This window comes from Falco naumanni (genome assembly GCF_017639655.2).
Source record: "Falco naumanni isolate bFalNau1 chromosome 6 unlocalized genomic scaffold, bFalNau1.pat SUPER_6_unloc_3, whole genome shotgun sequence".
In the NCBI taxonomy this organism is placed as follows: Eukaryota; Metazoa; Chordata; class Aves; order Falconiformes; family Falconidae; genus Falco; species Falco naumanni.
The window spans coordinates 44,685-61,779 of record NW_024427326.1 but is presented as its reverse complement, the minus strand read 5'-3'; the positions used below and the strand labels follow the sequence as shown (position 1 = coordinate 61,779).

At 40.4% G+C, this 17,095-nt stretch overlaps 1 protein-coding gene across 1 annotated transcript; it reads right to left on the bottom strand.

The window, feature by feature from the left end:
* Window positions 1–95: 95 nt before the first annotated feature.
* Window positions 96–16,442, bottom strand: LOC121081784 (aprataxin and PNK-like factor; the record flags this gene model as incomplete). The annotated part of the gene is made up of 6 exons (XM_040581011.1): window positions 16,304–16,442; window positions 14,031–14,212; window positions 10,982–11,370; window positions 3,913–4,038; window positions 1,420–1,466; window positions 96–134 (listed from the first exon to the last, which is right to left on the bottom strand). Coding segments are annotated over exons 1-6 (922 nt in total), but the record flags the coding sequence as incomplete, so codon positions are not given.
* Window positions 16,443–17,095: the final 653 nt, after the last annotated feature.

The window sequence follows — 17,095 nt, the reverse complement described above, 5'->3', positions numbered from 1 at the left end:
TTATCAAGCATCTCCACACTACTAAATGCCCAAAACCCAAAGCAGATCAGTTGCATTCCCATGATGATGTGCCCATTCATACCATCAGAACATACCATTTTTTGAAGTTCGTTGTCGTGTTCGTCTTTCAGTTACTAAAGAAAGAAATGTTATTAGTCAGGTCAGAGTACAACATAGCAATAAGGGTTATTCCTAGGGGTTGCTACAACAGAAGACTGACTTATTAAAAGAAATGCTGCAATGGTTGTGCTGTCTTCACAAGTGTAAAAACTACTCTGCTGCCCCCAAAAGACCTTTTTTTTTTATTAAATGATTCTTGAAAGATTACTCAGATGAACAACTCTTACAAGTAAGGAACCATGCTGCCTGCAGACAAATGTCTCCAGTACTGGTTGCGGTTTTTAAAGCAGAAAATTGCAGTATTTCAAAGCATTTAAATATTTTACACCATTGTTTCCATAAATGCAATTTCTCTGTATTAACCATAGAACCATAGAATGGTTTGGGTTGGAAGGGACCTAAAAGGTCATGTAGTTTCCACCCCCTCCTGCCATGGGCAGGAGTAGTAACGTCATAATCCTGATTTTTTAAAGTAAAAATGCATTATCATTACATTTCCATAACTGTTCCTGCTCTAAAGCATTGTTCTTTGCATTGGAATTAAATTCTGGAAAAAAACCACTCCCAAGTCCCAGTAATTAAGAAAAAAGCACAAAAAAAATGCAAAGTATCTCTCTGAATTCTCTAAAGAACAGACAAAATGTAAACAGTACATTCCCCTGTGTTTTGCAACAAGTCTAGTTACTGGAATCATAGAAAGACTTTAGAATATAAGCTCAGATTCAGGTTTTAATTATATCCTCTCCCATGCCTCAACAGAACATACATGCTATGGGGATGGGAAAAAAAAGCTATAGAAAAAATTTACCGCAGTATCCATTTGAAATGTGAAGAAATACTTTAGTGTATTCCCTGTTTTCACTGTAATACCTCCCAGCTCCAAATGGAGGAAGCAGAATAGAGAGATCTGCTAAGATCACACTACACCATGCTTAATTTTCAAAAAAACCTGTTATAAACTCATGAAAATAGCCACTTGCCCACATGGCATGTTTCTCATATCCCTAAGATACAAAGCATACAAAACTACATCAATGGTGTCTGACCCAGACCATCTTGCTTCAAGTTGAAAAACATTTAAAAAAGTGAATGTTAAGTGTGCAGCGGGCAAGCAACCTGAACTTCCTTATCAGTGTCAAGGGCAGCACCTTCATGCCTTAAGAGCAAGGGGCGCAGGGGCAACACAGAGCAAGCCGCAAATGCAGTGTTACTCACTCTAAAGCATTTTATTCACAAGGTTTTGGCATCAATTACTGGGTTTGGGGTTTCTTCAGCTATACTGAACAACTTGGCTATACCCTGGAGGTGCACTGTGCTTGTATTCTAGCTTATGCTGTGGATTCTTCCTGCAAAGAAGAAAACAGTACAAGCTTGATTTGCACCTTGTTCCACGCTTAACAAGAGCTCAGCAAGTTCCAGAACTCCTTTGTATTTTGTGAATATTTTTAATTTCTTTTTTAAATAAAATTCCTGTGACCAGTGCTTTACTGCAGTGTCTCAGCATATCGAATGTAGGGTGGAAAAAAAAAAAATAGGGTTCAGTAAGAGTTCCTCTTGTTTCGGCCTTTAATTAAAAAAAAAAAGGCAAAAAAAAAAAAGCTGATCAAAACCAAGAGATGAGATAGTTCCCAAAGTTGTAAGATGAGATGCATTTGTTCAGCATAATAAGAAGTGATCCAATTATTTACTCTCACTAGAAACGAAACCAGAACATGAACCTCTGGTGCATAAAGCACAATGCACGCCCAGTGCATCACAAGTCTCAGATACACAGGCAAAGCTTCAATATTCTGCAACATAAAGCTACAAATCAAATAGTTTGGGAAAATTATTGCTTGTCTCAAAGTAGTACCACAGGGAAAGGACATAGAAGGATTGTTAAGAGAGATTATTCATTTCTGCAATATGCTGCTGCAATCCAGAAAGTTCAACATACAAGTGTGTATGTCTTCTATTAAAAAACAGCATCAATGCAATGAAAAAAATAAAATCAAACTTACTCTGGGATCTGCAGTAAATGCTGCCCTCATTCAGGCTGTGATCCAGGTCACAACACGCTGATTTATCCCCCTCCACACGCCCCCACCCCCCAAGCAGTTATCCAATGCTGTTCTAATATTTTAACTCGGTCCCACTTACATCGTGCTAATCTGTTGTGTTAGTGCATTAGAGGCTTTTCTCAAGGCTGCACGTTAAAATAGTTTCAGCTCAATTTACTGTTTTGCAGAAAATAAAAAAAAAAAAATATCCAACTTTGGAAGAAAACTGGATCAGTTGTCATAATTTTTGCTTCTGAAAAGAATGAAAGCCCACTATTTAAGAATAACATACCACGTGACATTGCTTGAAACACAACATTAATTTCTGTAACTGCAGAATTTTGGGGATATTTTACAAAACACCCTTGCTGTGAAGACCGCCTCGTAAAACTAGTTATTTATTTGTTTTCTTATTCTTCAAAACCAGCATACTCTTCAGTAGAAATACCTTATTTTCATGTCAAATAACGTGACAAATTCACATACTTCAAGTTGATTTACAGTTTTATGGCTACTGCTGTCCCAAAGTACATGACATGTGCATTAGAAGGGATTGTTACCTGAATAAAAACATGCAAGTACACCTTTTTTTAAATACACTGTACTGAAACAAAAACAGTTGCCTAATTCGGTGTTTTGCAAGTATTGTCAGCATCAGAGCATTTGATCCCAACTCAAGGCATAGCACTTAGATAATTCAATTAGGTATTCAAGTAGTAGCCAGCAGATAAAGACAACAAAAATAACATGAAAACCCTTCAAATGACACCTGTTGCTTCTACCCCCAAAAGAATGAAACACAGGTTAAGAAAAGATCAACTAATGCAGCACAGGAGTTGTCTTACCTGCAAGGGGAGACAGTTTTAGTTCCGCTGTACTCCTGGAAAGCATGTCGGCAATTTCATGACCGGTATAAACCCAGATTTCTGCTCCCGAGATGAGAAATTCATCTCACAGATGTTTTTCAGATGAGAAATACTTCTGTGTTAGCTGAACGTAAGATGGCTTTTTCCTAAAAGCTACCCTCATTTTCTTACATTTTGTGAAGAACACGCTCTTTAGGATCATCACACTTCCCAGGAGAGAGAGAAAATGTTTTTGCTCAAGCACAATCTTGAACAGCAGCTGTTCGTTTCAGTATGCCCCCACAGAAGGGCTGTTGCCTCAAAATATATCCCTTTGTCCATTGCACCAACTACAAAGCAGTCATGAAACTCTGCTAAATAGAAGTGTAAAACCTAGATGTTGAGAAACAAATGGAACAAAAGGATCTTTTGAATCAACAGTGGTTAAAAGAAGCAGCAGTCTGCCATGAACTGCATTTTCTTGCTGGTACCTAAATTATGCTTGCTTACACATCAAATACGGATTAAAACAGAGAGTTTGTACAAAACCTCAACAAATATTTTATCAATATCTAAACTAAAAGTTACATATCAGGAACAACGCGTAACAATAAATTATTGTTTCTATACAAGAAGAACAGTTTACTGCATGTTGAAAAGTGAAAAAGGTTTGATTTTTGGGCCGCTGAATAGGTTTCAAAAGTCAAGTCTTCAGGTTCACCGGCTGAAATCACAAAAAAAATGTTGCACAGACTTGGGTGCTTTAAAGGTAGAAGTCTGTCCACAGCAGATTTTGGAAGGCCACAGTCGAGGTTTAACATCACTATCCTATAGCCATTTTGCAACTCCAGGGGAGAACATTCTTAACCGGTAAAACAAGCAAAGCCATTTTGCACAGTGCTTCTTACCTGTAACAAGCCGTTCCATACGGACATTCAGGCCGGTTATCTTTGTTATCCTGAGTTACAATCTCGGTTTCATGATAGTCATCATCGTGAGGGTGACTGAACTGCTGAAAGTGAAGGGGATTCTTCCTGCAAAAGACAAAGATAGATCAAGAACCGACTATTCCATTTTTACGCAAGAAGTGGAGACAAGAAAGGTGTTACTGAATCAGTGACAACTCATTTTTCTGTGGTTACAGAAAGAGCAGCTTTTAACGTTTAATTTATGCAGAATCTAAGACCTGCTTTCAGGGTAAGAGAAGAAAAGTTTTGTCTCAGCACATGCTGCAAGAGGTTAAAACACAAATTCTCCTGTTTGCCACCAGCTCCAAGTTTCAGACCTCCAACACATACACAATCTCCTGATGTAGTCATATAGCACAAATCTTACTGAGCAGCTGGCTCCGTTAGGACTCCCTCTGGAGCTGTGCAAGTGCCATACAAACCTCTCGCAAAGTCTCAGCTCAAGCCGCAAGGATCACCCCTGGCAGCCGAGCAACTGCAGCACTGGAGACTTCCCACGCTCTCCGGTGATCGCCTGTGAGCTTTAGGCAATAGGTCTCAATCATTCTGTTCCGTGTGAAAGTTACTTCTCACTTGAATACTTCAAATGCCAGCGTATTATTCCAGAGGGATGAAGTACTGAGGCCTGAGCAACAGGCCCCGAGCCAAAGCTGACCTCTAGACAAACCCGCCAACCAAACATTAAATATATTTAGTATCCAAACATCAGCGAAATATGCACAATCATTAACTATGTATGACCATTAGCGAAAGACAGATAAAATATAATCATTAGTGAAGATACCGTGTGTCCTGCCTTGCTTACAGGCAGGTGGTCAGGGCCATGAAACCAGGTATTTTCTGTGGTTAAAATCCAGCAGATACAGGAATCTCCCTCAGGTCCTCCCTGAGCCCTGGCCAGGCTTTGGTGGGATCTGACAGGAGAGTGAAACCAGATGTTTCTGCATTTGAAGTTATGTGAACTTGTTTGTTCCCTAGTATAAAAGCCGGAGCCTCTCGCAGTGACGTTGGAGACCTCACCTACCAGATGCCCTGCGTAGGACTTCCCAGCTGCCGGGACAGGCTCTCCAGATCCTTGCTGCAACAAGATCCCCAGCGACTGCGGATCTGGGTGATGGTAATGTATTAGGGCAACTGGTGATGTATCTGTCTTAGTCACTACAGCTAATGGTGAATAGTAATGATCGGGTGCATTGCCTTGCTTATCTCTTTCACCGCTTGAATCAGGGTATCGTAGGCTAACCCTTTTGTACGTGCATATGCCTTATTTTCGGCATTAATTTGAAACAAACAGTAAAGCAAGGTTATTTTGTGTATTGGTGTCTGTGTGCCATCTACCGACCCTGTCAATTGGCAAAACACGGAGCAGTCTACTGGACATGACACCGATGGTGCTCTCAGGTTTGCCTTGGCTACCGTGGCATTTTATTTGAAATACCAAATCACAACGACGACATGAAGTTGTACCGTAAGACACAGCTCGGAGCCACACCAACGTCAGTGATGAGAGCGCATTACCAGCATCCATGACTTCGTGCTCTACAACACTTAGTCGAATCCAAGGTGAGCAAGCAGTGAATACACATATATGCATCATTCAAAGGCCTTTTCTACTGCTTCTAGGCAACAGGCTTGCGTGCACACCGTACAAGACACGGCAACTATAAACAACATCACTTAGTGAAGATTTTCTGTAAAGCGATGCTAAAAAGAACACAGAAAAACACATCATGACTTCAGGAGAAATTCAGGTGACAGATCAAAAGACACTACATAAAAATTATGTCACAGCGTGAACATACTGTACTAAAAGCAAATCTACTTTTCCCTAATGATTTCTTTTAGAGACACTTTTTCTCAAGCGTATTTAAAAGCAAGAAATGGGAGATGCTTTAAGAAATGATTTTCCAAAAGATATCCGCAAAAGACTTCTGTGATTTACCACATCAATTCCCAGAACACATAATCTTCAACATGTTTGTGCAAATTATAAACGTTACCTGCTTGCCTCAAGCAAGAGGAACAACTTTAAACTAGAGCGAGTACTGCTTTAATTTGTACTTGTTACTGCTGCACTGAGAAACACAAAGCCAGAACCATGTATGTAGCTCGCCACATACACAACAGCTCCCTCACTGACCACAGGCATTCCTTCCTTTAAATTCACAACCGGCTCTTTGGAACTTTCTGCGGAACAGACAGTATTAATTTCAGCATTTCAACTAACAACATAAGAAAAAAGCTTTTGTTACAGCTTTGGCAAAATGACTACTTGAGTGCTGTGAGCTCTAGCAACCATTCAGGCACCAAAAAAAGACTAGATATTTAGTATTAATACTTTACATCTCCATTTGCCTGGTACCTTTCATTCAGGAAGCTCAGCAAGCAAGCTACAGATAAACTCTTCCATGAGTTACTTATCAGACATCCAGTGTGCCTCAGATCTACTTACACAGCTGACAGACGCCTCGTCCTGGTCTTTTCTGTTAATTTCTGCAGACTGTAGGGTAAGTCAATACTGTTTCACTAGATATCATTGCAAAGTTGCATCTAGCAGTATTTTATTCCACAAGTTCTCAGGAAACATCACCAAATTCAGGCTGGCTGCCTACTTCCTTTGCCATTCAAAAATAAATGGGATGAAACCAAGTAATTTTAGAGACCGCTTGCTTTGTTTTCTAAATGCACAGAGCTAACTTACTAGCAATACTAGCTAGAATTTTAATTCGGTCATTTGAAACACAATTCGTCTTCTCAAAGGGATACAGAAGCAGCTAATGCTCTGTGAAATCAGTTTAATACTTATTCCTACAATAAGACCCTAGTCACCAAGGAAAGAAGGCCTAACAGCTGTCAATTAGCTAACCTATTCTGTTTTAGGTGACAGCCAGTTCCTTTCAAAAATTTACTTCAAAAGGTATTTGGCCAATACCAAACAGCCCTTATTGCAGGAGAGAAAAAAAAAAAAGAAGAGAGAGGAGAGAAAAGAAAGAGAGAGGAGAGGAGAGAAAAGAAAGAGAGAGGAGAGGAAAGAGAGAAAAGAGTATAGGAGGAAGCAGTAAGAAAAAGGAAAGGGTCTCGATGTATGCTTCCTATCACTGGGCTTCAGGATTTTTTGGGCCAGTGGATGATGCTCCTCAAGTTATTATACTTTACCTTTGAAGCACCTTAAACATGTCCTACTTCAGATGCTCAGGACTAGAAAAAAAAATAAAAATCATAGTTTATCCTACCTTGATGTGGATAATTTATACTCACTCCACTTCTATATGTTGTGCAACAATATCCAGCAAAATGAAAAGCAGCAGAGAAGTGCATAGCTTCTATTAAGCAAATATTATCCCTTCTTGCAAAAATCTTCTTCCTTTTATTAGGACTTTGGCTTGTTTGAGGGTTGTTTGGGTTTTTTTGAATACAAGAAATCACAGTTGTAAGAGCACACCATCTTTCATGCTGGAAGTTGCACTCCAAAGTTATTTAGTTTTACAACAAAACCTCGCTGCATAGGAATATGTTATTAGTATGATCAAAAGAAAATCATTAAGCTTTACTTGCACAAAAATTAACCAATGAAAAGCCTATTTTAAGAATAAAGTTTCAGGAGACCCGCCTTCTCATAAACATATACAGAAGCTCCGAATTGGTGTCCCTGCGCTTTGCGTTGCAGAAAATTACACAAATAATTACACAAGTAAAACTTAGAAAGTTCTTCAGAATCGACGCAGTCATCTCAAGCAGAAGCTGAGTGTCGCTCAGTGAAATATTCACGACAGTTTTCATCGATGCAGCTCCCAAAAGCATCTTAAAAGCTTCTTCTAAAGCAAATTTAAGTGGTAAGGTCAGAATCCCTGGCTCTTCATAATCACATGCAGGAGACTCCTGCCATCCCAAGGGCTTTTTTTCTCAGCCTACTAAAGAAACTGGTAGTGAAAATATAATGAATTACCCGCACTAGCTGTAAAGCCATGGAATTCAAGTCTGAAGTTACAAACACCTTACACACACCTGCGGTGTAAGTTCTAAATTGTAAGTCTTATTAGAAAACAGGTCTCAAAAAAAGACAGATGCAAGTCTGTAGCTGCCAGATGTACAAGCTGAAGGTGAAATGAAAAATACTGATTTTCATAAACAAACAAAGACCAAAGTATTTCTAAGAATGCCCACACAAATCCAAAGGTTGGTTGAGCGTGCCCTGCTTTGACAGTTCCAGGAAAGGTTCACACACACCCAGTCAGCACAGAACAGTATCACCGGCAAGCAAAAGGACAGAACCCTGGACCAAAATTGTGAATGACAGTTTCAGAGAGGAGAGTTCAGCTGTATCGCACCGCTACTATGCGGCCCTTGAAATCGGGGGGTGGGTTCAGATTGGGTTTTATTTTTAATTCCCTATTCTTCTAACTTGGGAAAAACAAGCAGCAGACAAGAAAATGAACCAAAGACAGTATTCAAAAGGTCAGCTCCTTGACAACAAATATAGTCAGGCATAACATACACAGAGCACGTTGCCTCCTAGTGGTAACAGCAGTTTCTTTCGATTTGGTAAAAGCTTCAGACTACCACAGAAAGAGAATCTCACACTGAGGAGGACCACAAGAAGAATCATCTCTGGAGCGAGAGCTGTGAATCAAGCTGGATTCTTTCAAAAGCAGTGGTTTCCAATTCATAAACGAAGAAACTGAGCTATGGGTTACAAAGTTATTTCCTAAATGTTTCAGCTATGTGTTGTGTAAGAGACGTCTAATAAAATCAACTAAACTAACATTTCATCTTTTCAGCTTGTGCCGTTCTGCCAGGCACCTACCAAAGGTGCCTGTCATATCCAGAAGGCAAGTGTCTCTCAATAGCAGTTCACAAAATAAAGACTAGAAAACTGAAGAGCATTTAGTTATCGGATAAATGACATTTGATGACTATGAAACCTCACCTAGAAAGAACACTTTAAGGAAATGGCTTGGTTACCAAAGCAGTCCTCATTTGAGACGTTGACTCCTACAGCACCTTGCGTCAGAAGACACCTTTCATAAGGTGAATGGAAGGAGACGAAAACCAACTACTCATTGTACTGAAAAGAGCACTCAAAGCAGCTTCTCTTCCTCAGCAACTCTACAAACCAGGTTTTGCTCAAGGAAAACACCACACCATGAAAAACTGAATACGCGACCCATGTGTTCCTTCAAAGCGTCCACTCACATCACACACGCGTACATTTCTGTCAAAAACAGGGGTAACTGCAATGGCTTGCTTTACTCCACCACAGCCATCTCATCGATGCAGAATGACTCCTTAGTATTTGCTTTTAATGCAAGCCCACCAAGACAGACTACAAAGCACCTTGCTTTGCTGCAAACCAGCAGGTTTCGTCTCATGACAGTTCCTGAAGATCAGAACCGATGGGTTTGATACTTCCTATTTACAAATTTCTCCAACAAAGTAAGATTTTGTTATGTGCTATTTCAGAGCATTCTTTTTTCTTATAAAGCAACGCTTCCCAAAAGAGCTGCCACCAAATGTTTTAGAATAAAGACCCAAGAAGAAATGTGCACGTGCAGACTCCTATTCCACATTACCTGTAACTAAAACTTGCTTTCCAAAACATTAGGAACCCTTCAGCATGTCAGAGCATTACACCAGCTTAACCCCCACACAGGGGAAAACTTGTCTGAGCAAAAAGAAAAGGAGCTGGAGCAAACTAAAGGCTGCATTTGGACTACCGGATCAGCTTGACTGCCTAATAAAACATGTTTCCCTCATAATCATTAAGGGCAAAAATTGAGATGCGTGAAAGTATGCTACGTGTAAACTTGAAGTCTGTAGCGTTCATTAATGCGACAGCTTTACGCTTTTGATATACCGTTACCTGCAGCAATAGGCACGCCAAATACATACAAGAACCCCTTTACTTGTCCTGGCTTCTTTTCTGAGCAACCTCAGGTTTTACTATTGCTCAAGCCGCTTGGGGGAAGAGGAAAAAAATACAAAAGCAATAATAGTAATAATAATTTTTAAAAAATAATCACAGGCCCCCCTGCTTCCTGGATTAGCCTTATCTTTTGTGCTTACAATGTACATGGATTTATCTGGAGCTCAAAACCTTCTCCAAAATGCAGTTTGCAGGTCACTGGTCACTTCCTAGCCTCAGGAACACCTCTAGATTCCTATCTTCCATTCAATACATTAACACACCACACTACAGACCCTGCCTGGGCAGAAAGAACGAGCAGGAGACCAGGCACGCAGCACTGGCGTTTTTGAACTTCGCTGCAACCTTTGTAGCGCACAAAACATCTGTATGACAGATCCTTCACCGTGAATCGAGAGGATATGAGTAGCAGAAAAAAAAAATAATATATTGTCCCTCAATTGAAGTATCGCCAAAGACACTGACCAGGTAAGGGTACTGACCAGAGAAGGGTTAACAGGGAGTTTATAAGTGTGACTTGTTCGGGTTTTAAGGGGGGTCCGAACGCTTTAAAAAAAACCCAAAAGTGCAGACTGGCCAAGTTATAACAAAAGTAGTTCTTCATTATTTAGGGATAACAAATAGTAAGTATTTTAAATATTCAGATCACAAAGCATGCAATAACTTCATCTTTCATAAAAGTTTCAGCTGCTAATAAAATAAGCCCACAGGGTCTATGTTGGGCATTTCAATCATTTACATCTCTTCTCCCTGCTGGTACATGTACTCTACACACAGCGGGGTTTCTTTCTTTTCTTTTTAAAGTGGACCTTTGTTTCTTATTTCCTACGACACTGCACTGTTCAATTTGCTCAAGTAAATCATCCCTTGTTTAGGCTATATTGGCAGTTAGCAAGACATCCTGGCTCTTCCTTTTAGACTTTTAGAATTCTTGTTATGCCACTGGTTTCTCATCAGTCCCCCCCCGTTTACCAAAATATCTTTTTCAAACCAAAGCTTGTAACCGCTTTACTGTTTACTCTTCTGTAGCTAAGACAGTACTTCTTAATAACAAGCTAGCTTAAGCTAGTTTTATTTTTGCTTTACCTGTAACAGCCTGTTCCATACATGCAAGGTGTCCTCTTACGCTTGTTGTGTTTGGAGCTTTCTGAAGTATCTGCACTTCTGGTTGAATCAGAAATCTCAGTCTTGTAATCCAGATTTGCATCAGGCTCAAGAATCCCCTCCTGGGCACCAAAAGATTGGGAAGTCCTGCCCCAGTGAGCTTGTTGGCTTGTAGAACCAGTAATCTGCTCTTTCTTTTCTGTGTCCTCAATTCTATTTTCTTTACTGGAGATCTGACCTACTCTTTTAGACAATTTACTATGCAGCTGCCTATCTTTTTTTTCCAGAGAACTTCCAGGGGTTTTTGTTCCAGTCTTGCCATTTCCTTCCATGTTTCTCATGGTATTCTCAAGAGGAAATCCAGATGCATTCTGTGGAACAAGGTTACATTTTGAAGGACCTGAAAATGTACACGCTTCAGAATTAAAAGCTTTAAGGTCAACTCCGCCTCATCAGTCCTGTTTTCAAAGGGAGAGAATCATAGAAGAGCCCAGGTTGGAAAGGACCTCAAAAGATCATCTGGGCCAGCCTTTAAAATCTTCTACCCCACTTTCCAAACTCAAGTTAGCTGCTAAATACACCTGCTGAATGAAAGGCTCAAGTTCAGAACACACACGCACTTTAAAGGAAAACTTATTCTAGAGCTCCCGTCCTCAGCTTCAGTTCCCTCACGACACGGTCAGGCTCCTCTCTCACCACCTCGTTTGTGAATAGTCCAAGGACTTCAGTTTACACTAACTTTTGATTAGAAGTACTGCTCCTGAAAAATGAATGCGGATTATACATGTGACGATACAGTAGCCTCTATAAGAACGTACCCTCCTATACAATAATCAATTTCAATCCCTTAAATAGCAAGCTAGATGGAAGATATCTATTTATCTATATGCAGGAGATACAGGGAATTCATGACACACACCTTGAGCTTAATCCCACCCCAATAAATCTTAAACGCTTCAGCTTGTGACTCTAAATCATACAAGAGTTTGTCAGGAGACACCATTAAGTAAAAATTTCCCTTTTGACAAATCCTGCATTTTAAAGTTTGGAACACACGTCCGCTGAAAATAAGAGATGTGTGCTTTAGAAAAAGGATACGAGATACGTAACCAAGACAAGAGCACTGTCCCAACAACTGAGACGTCACCCAGAAGCAGACCCGTATCGAAAGCTGAACTACTTTGGTACATTACCAAACTATTCAAAAGCTTCTGCTCTCTACAGTTTGTGATCTAAGTTCCTCCTCCAGGAGATGTATACTTAGTTTACATGGATGTGTTTGGCAGAGCTGGAAAATCAGGTGGCAGTTACCTATTTGATTTTGTTCCTTTCAATGCAAGCCTCATAAACTGTTAACCAAAACCCGAGGCAATTACATTTGAGCAGCGGGGTGATTAAGAAAGGGAAAAGTCAGAATTAGTATCAAATGATCCAGACAGCAGCATATTTAGTAAGTCGGCTTGGAGACAAAGGTGACTTTTTTTATTAAGACTCCCAAATTAAGGCTCAGTAAACAACTGCCGCTCAGGAAATAACCCTTCATTTGCAAAGCAGAACTAAATGACTCTAATTTGCCACTTCCACTTGTGACTTCTCTGCTACATACTTCATACTGCGTATTACATGCCTGTATTGTATGTAATGAGACTAAACACTTCCACGGGCATGATGATGACGACTAGTTAAAAAACAGGTCGTAATCAAAGAAAACCAAAGACAACAGCGCTATTGGCACTCGCTATGACACACGTGTGACCTCTCTGCCACCTGGTGGCTGCTGGCACTTAAAAGAACTAAGAATCTTTTCAGTTCCTACCCTACAGGACATTTTCTCAGTTGCCTTAATTATGACAGCAGCAGCGTGATTCTGGCTTTGATATCAAAATGCCAGTCTTTTAGAGCTCTCTAAGATTATTACTTGTGCTTGAACTAACCTACTATTTTTTCTGCAAAGTTCTGAAGGCAAGTACACTGTGCTTCAGATAAGAAATATTTCTAGAACGATCAGGAGAAAATAAGTAAGGCTTCACAGAAGCTCACAAGTCAGAACACTTCTTCAGATAAAAAGAGCCACTACTTTATATCCCAACTATCCCGAAGGGTACGCTCGCCATGAGTAACGCGTTTCAGCTAACCTTAAGATTTAATTAAAAAACAAAACCCTAAGAGTTTTCAGTGTCAAAATCCACAAAGCATTATCTAGTAACGGGATTTTAAGTGTTTTATAGATCCTAGAACAGATCCAGGCAATTCTAATGCTAGAGATTAGAAACACCTCCCCCAGGCTGTTCACTTACAGGAAAAGTCAGTGAAAGCCTCAGTTTGCTCTCACCAAAATACTGTTTCACTTTGATAACGATCCTCCTCTTTTCATTACTAGCAGCATTTCACTGCCTATAAACGCAGCTGTAATTTGGGGACACACAGAGACTGACCAGCTGAAGCGTCTGTTCGCTTATTGCCACAGAGCATTTTGGATTTCAGATTACTTTTTCTTGTCTGTCCTTCTTTTTTGACTCAGATTTTGAGATCGTGGCACAAGCACACTCCATGCTACCTTTCTTCAAAGCGCAGCAGTTGCTACGCCATGTACCATCGTTCCCTGACCATAAAACTCTACCGAGAACGGCACGAGTTTGGGCAAAGTCCAGTACCACATTACATCAGTGTCATACCATCACCTATCCCTAGAAGGTTCTCGGAGAAAGAAACCACACACCAAGCCACTCCTAGGACCAGTACTTTGGCCCATGTCTACCAGCCTCTTGCTGTAAAGCTGAAAAGTCTGGTATTCCTGTGGAACTTTGGGAGCCAAAGTTCCAGATCCCAAGGAAGAAGTGCAAAAAACCTACTCTCATGAAGGCTTCCACCGTCCTCGCTATAGAGCTCTCCAATGGACTGGCATTTCAAAACAACTGCTGAACAACAAATTACAAGCAGAACACACGTAGACCCAGCCTTCAACACCACACTGTGAGCTACATTCTCAGTTTTTGAAATACCACGGTTCTTCCCTGAGCCAAAACATTACCTGAGATGAAGGGACAGGCATGGAAAGACAGCTCCTTTTCCCTTCATCTTGCTCTTCACCTTCAAAATCCTCTGCAGTTTCTTCAGAAGCTGATCTCTTTTTCTGCTGCACATTTACTTCCGGTTTTAATGACGCCGTATTACTTTTTCCTCCTCTCCCTTGGCCTTTTTTCATTCTACTACCTTAAAAGAAAAACAAAAGGGTTCTTTTGGAATGCAACTTTTTACAGTGAAATCCTGACCACATTAGAAATCTAAATCTGCGCTGAAGCAGAACATTGGGCAAAAAGCATGAGAAGTAGCAGCGCTGGGCATGTGCTGTTTCAACCACACATTTTTCATTCCCTGCTTACAGGAATAAAAAGCGTATTTTAGAATGAAACAGATGCTTGAGGGGCAAATTTGCAGGAAAACAATAAATATGTGGCAAAGGATATTCGGGATTGACTGTCTCAGTGCCACTGACAAGTTCATTTCCACAATAGGAGCGGATCAGTAAACTACACGGTCCAAGGACAACTTTTACCACACATCTTTTGTGTTAGTATCACCTCAGATAACCACTTTATGCACACAAACATCAATTAGGACACGGCAAAATCAGGGTATGCCCACCTGCCTAGTCACCCACATCACAGCCCATTATTTCATCGGCCAGTAACCAACAGAAAGACAGCGAACGTTGTGCCTCCCGTTGGAAAGCTTCACAGCTCAGAAAACCGCAAGATCTCTGTCCTGAAGGGCTATTGCTGGATATACAGCTGGGAGACAGCCAGGGCCAGACAGCTCCATCTGCTGCAAAACGCATGCAGAAGAAAAATACTTGATGCCATTTTGCAAGACTTCAAGAACTCTCCCCCTTCAAAAAATAGACATGTGCCAGAGTCATGTTTACAAAGCAAGGAACGGTTCAAATTTTAATGTTTGACTTCAAAATCACAAATCAGCGTTACCTTCCCAGTAAGAAGACAGACAGGGGGAGAAGAAAAACAAAAAAGGGGCAGCCTCTTAGTTTTACTCTCTACCTTTCTACCTTCCCACCCAATATCACCTTAGAAAGATGCAAACCGTTCCACAGTTTTAAGGAAATATTTTAGATTTTCAGAAGAGATCGGTTGTTTTATTAAAGCAGCCCATCCTAAACTAGAATCATTCCCTCACATAGGGATTTTTTAAACAGCTCCAGTAGTGTTCATACATATCCCTAGCTCCCCCAAGGTCAGGCCTTCAACAGCACACAGGTGTCCCCGGCCCACACAGCTTCAAATCTCTACAGCTACCTGACCAAAGCGTTCAGCCTTTGAAACAAGCGTTAGATACACATACATATCAAAAAGTACAGTACTTGCGGAGACAAAACAAACGAAACCCCTCACCCTACACACATACACCCCCTCCAAAGGCAAGAAAGCAATCACGCTAGCGCAGGACCAAAGACAGTCAGCAGAGGTCCTCTGGTACCTGCAATTTTTATACCTGAGGGAATAAGCCAGCAGGGAACAGTCTAGAGTTTGAAAGGGGAAGTAAGGGGGGAAAAACTTTTGTAAGTTCCTGGTACTTTTGTAAGTTCCATCCAAAATGGAACTATTAGGCATGCATTCATATTTTTGTACGGGAATGAAAATTTTGGATTTTGTTTTTCTAAAACCAGGGAAATATGCACTTGACAAGTAATTTAATTAAGTCAAGTACACAAGGTGAGTTTCTGGTGATACAGAGTGAGGCTCTAACAGTTAAAACAGAGACCTTTATATGCAAGTGCTTTTTGTCTCTGGTTTTTTAAACAAGCATTAGGAAGATGGAAGTTAAGGGGGGGAAAAGTTTTGACTCACATTCTGAACTGCCTACCAAATGAAACTATTGAAAATAGTTTCACTTTCAAATGAAAATTTGAAAAAATGCTGCTGTCTGGATCATTTGATACTAATTCTGACTTTGCCCTTTCTTAATCACACCCGAGGCAATTACATTTGAGCAGCGGTTTTGTTTAACAGTTTATGAGGCTTGCATTGAAAGGAACAAAATCAAATAGGTAACTGCCACCTGATTTTCCAGCTCTGCCAAACACATCCATGTAAACTGATCAGAAAGAGCTCTGTCACACCCAGGACTGATGACAAAGGAGGCAGAAGTCAGTCTCTGTTGGCTGCCAGGCACGGAGCACGGGAAGAGAAGGAACAAATTAATACTTTCTATCACCACCATTACAATTACAGTTATATCAAAGCACATAAATATATATTGGTGTGCAAACGTACTACACTGCAAACCTACCTCCTTCCCTTAGAGGCTCAGAAAGCCTCTGAACCAGGGGGTCTCTTTCCAGCATCCAAGATGGAAGCACTCTCTTTCTTTGAATAGATTTTGATGGTTTGCTTTCATTATCGCCAGAAAGAGGAACCTGAAAAAACATTTACTCTTTAGTACCTTTTCCCAGTTACAAAAGAGGGGAGGAAGAAATAGATCACAAGTTTGTACCAGTTATGCCCTTCAAATGCAGCCTGGACAACTACCTACTTTTTGGATGGTGTCCATTGCCTGAAATTATTTTTTTTTTCCCCACACACTTCCCCCTCGCTCAGAAAAAACAACATCTATAGAAACCTTCATGCAGTAAAAAAACCTCTTTAGACCTTTGGAGGAAATACCTGAAAGGCTACAAACTTCAAGTTTCATAGAAGAGCCTTACCAGCACCTTGCTATAGAGTTTCCACATGTAGAGCTAAAGACAAACAGCAGGTTTAACAAACAAACACCTATTTGTCAAAAAAAAAATTCCCAACCAACCAACTAAAAACCCAGAAAAGTCTTGCTACCCTTCTTTCAACTTACTTCTCTAGAAATGAACCACACTCTAAACCTTGGCTGCAAAAACAATGCAAATACACCAAAGTCATGTTCGATACATATTTCTTTACTGCAAGTAATGCCATCAGTTTGAATCTTTACTTACTAAAAGGTAAGTAGCCATCCAGGGATCTCAGCTACAGTAAAGGCTGATACTTCATTTGTTATATGTAGTTATTATCTACTATACAATGATGTTGACCCACGTGTCCCTTCTAA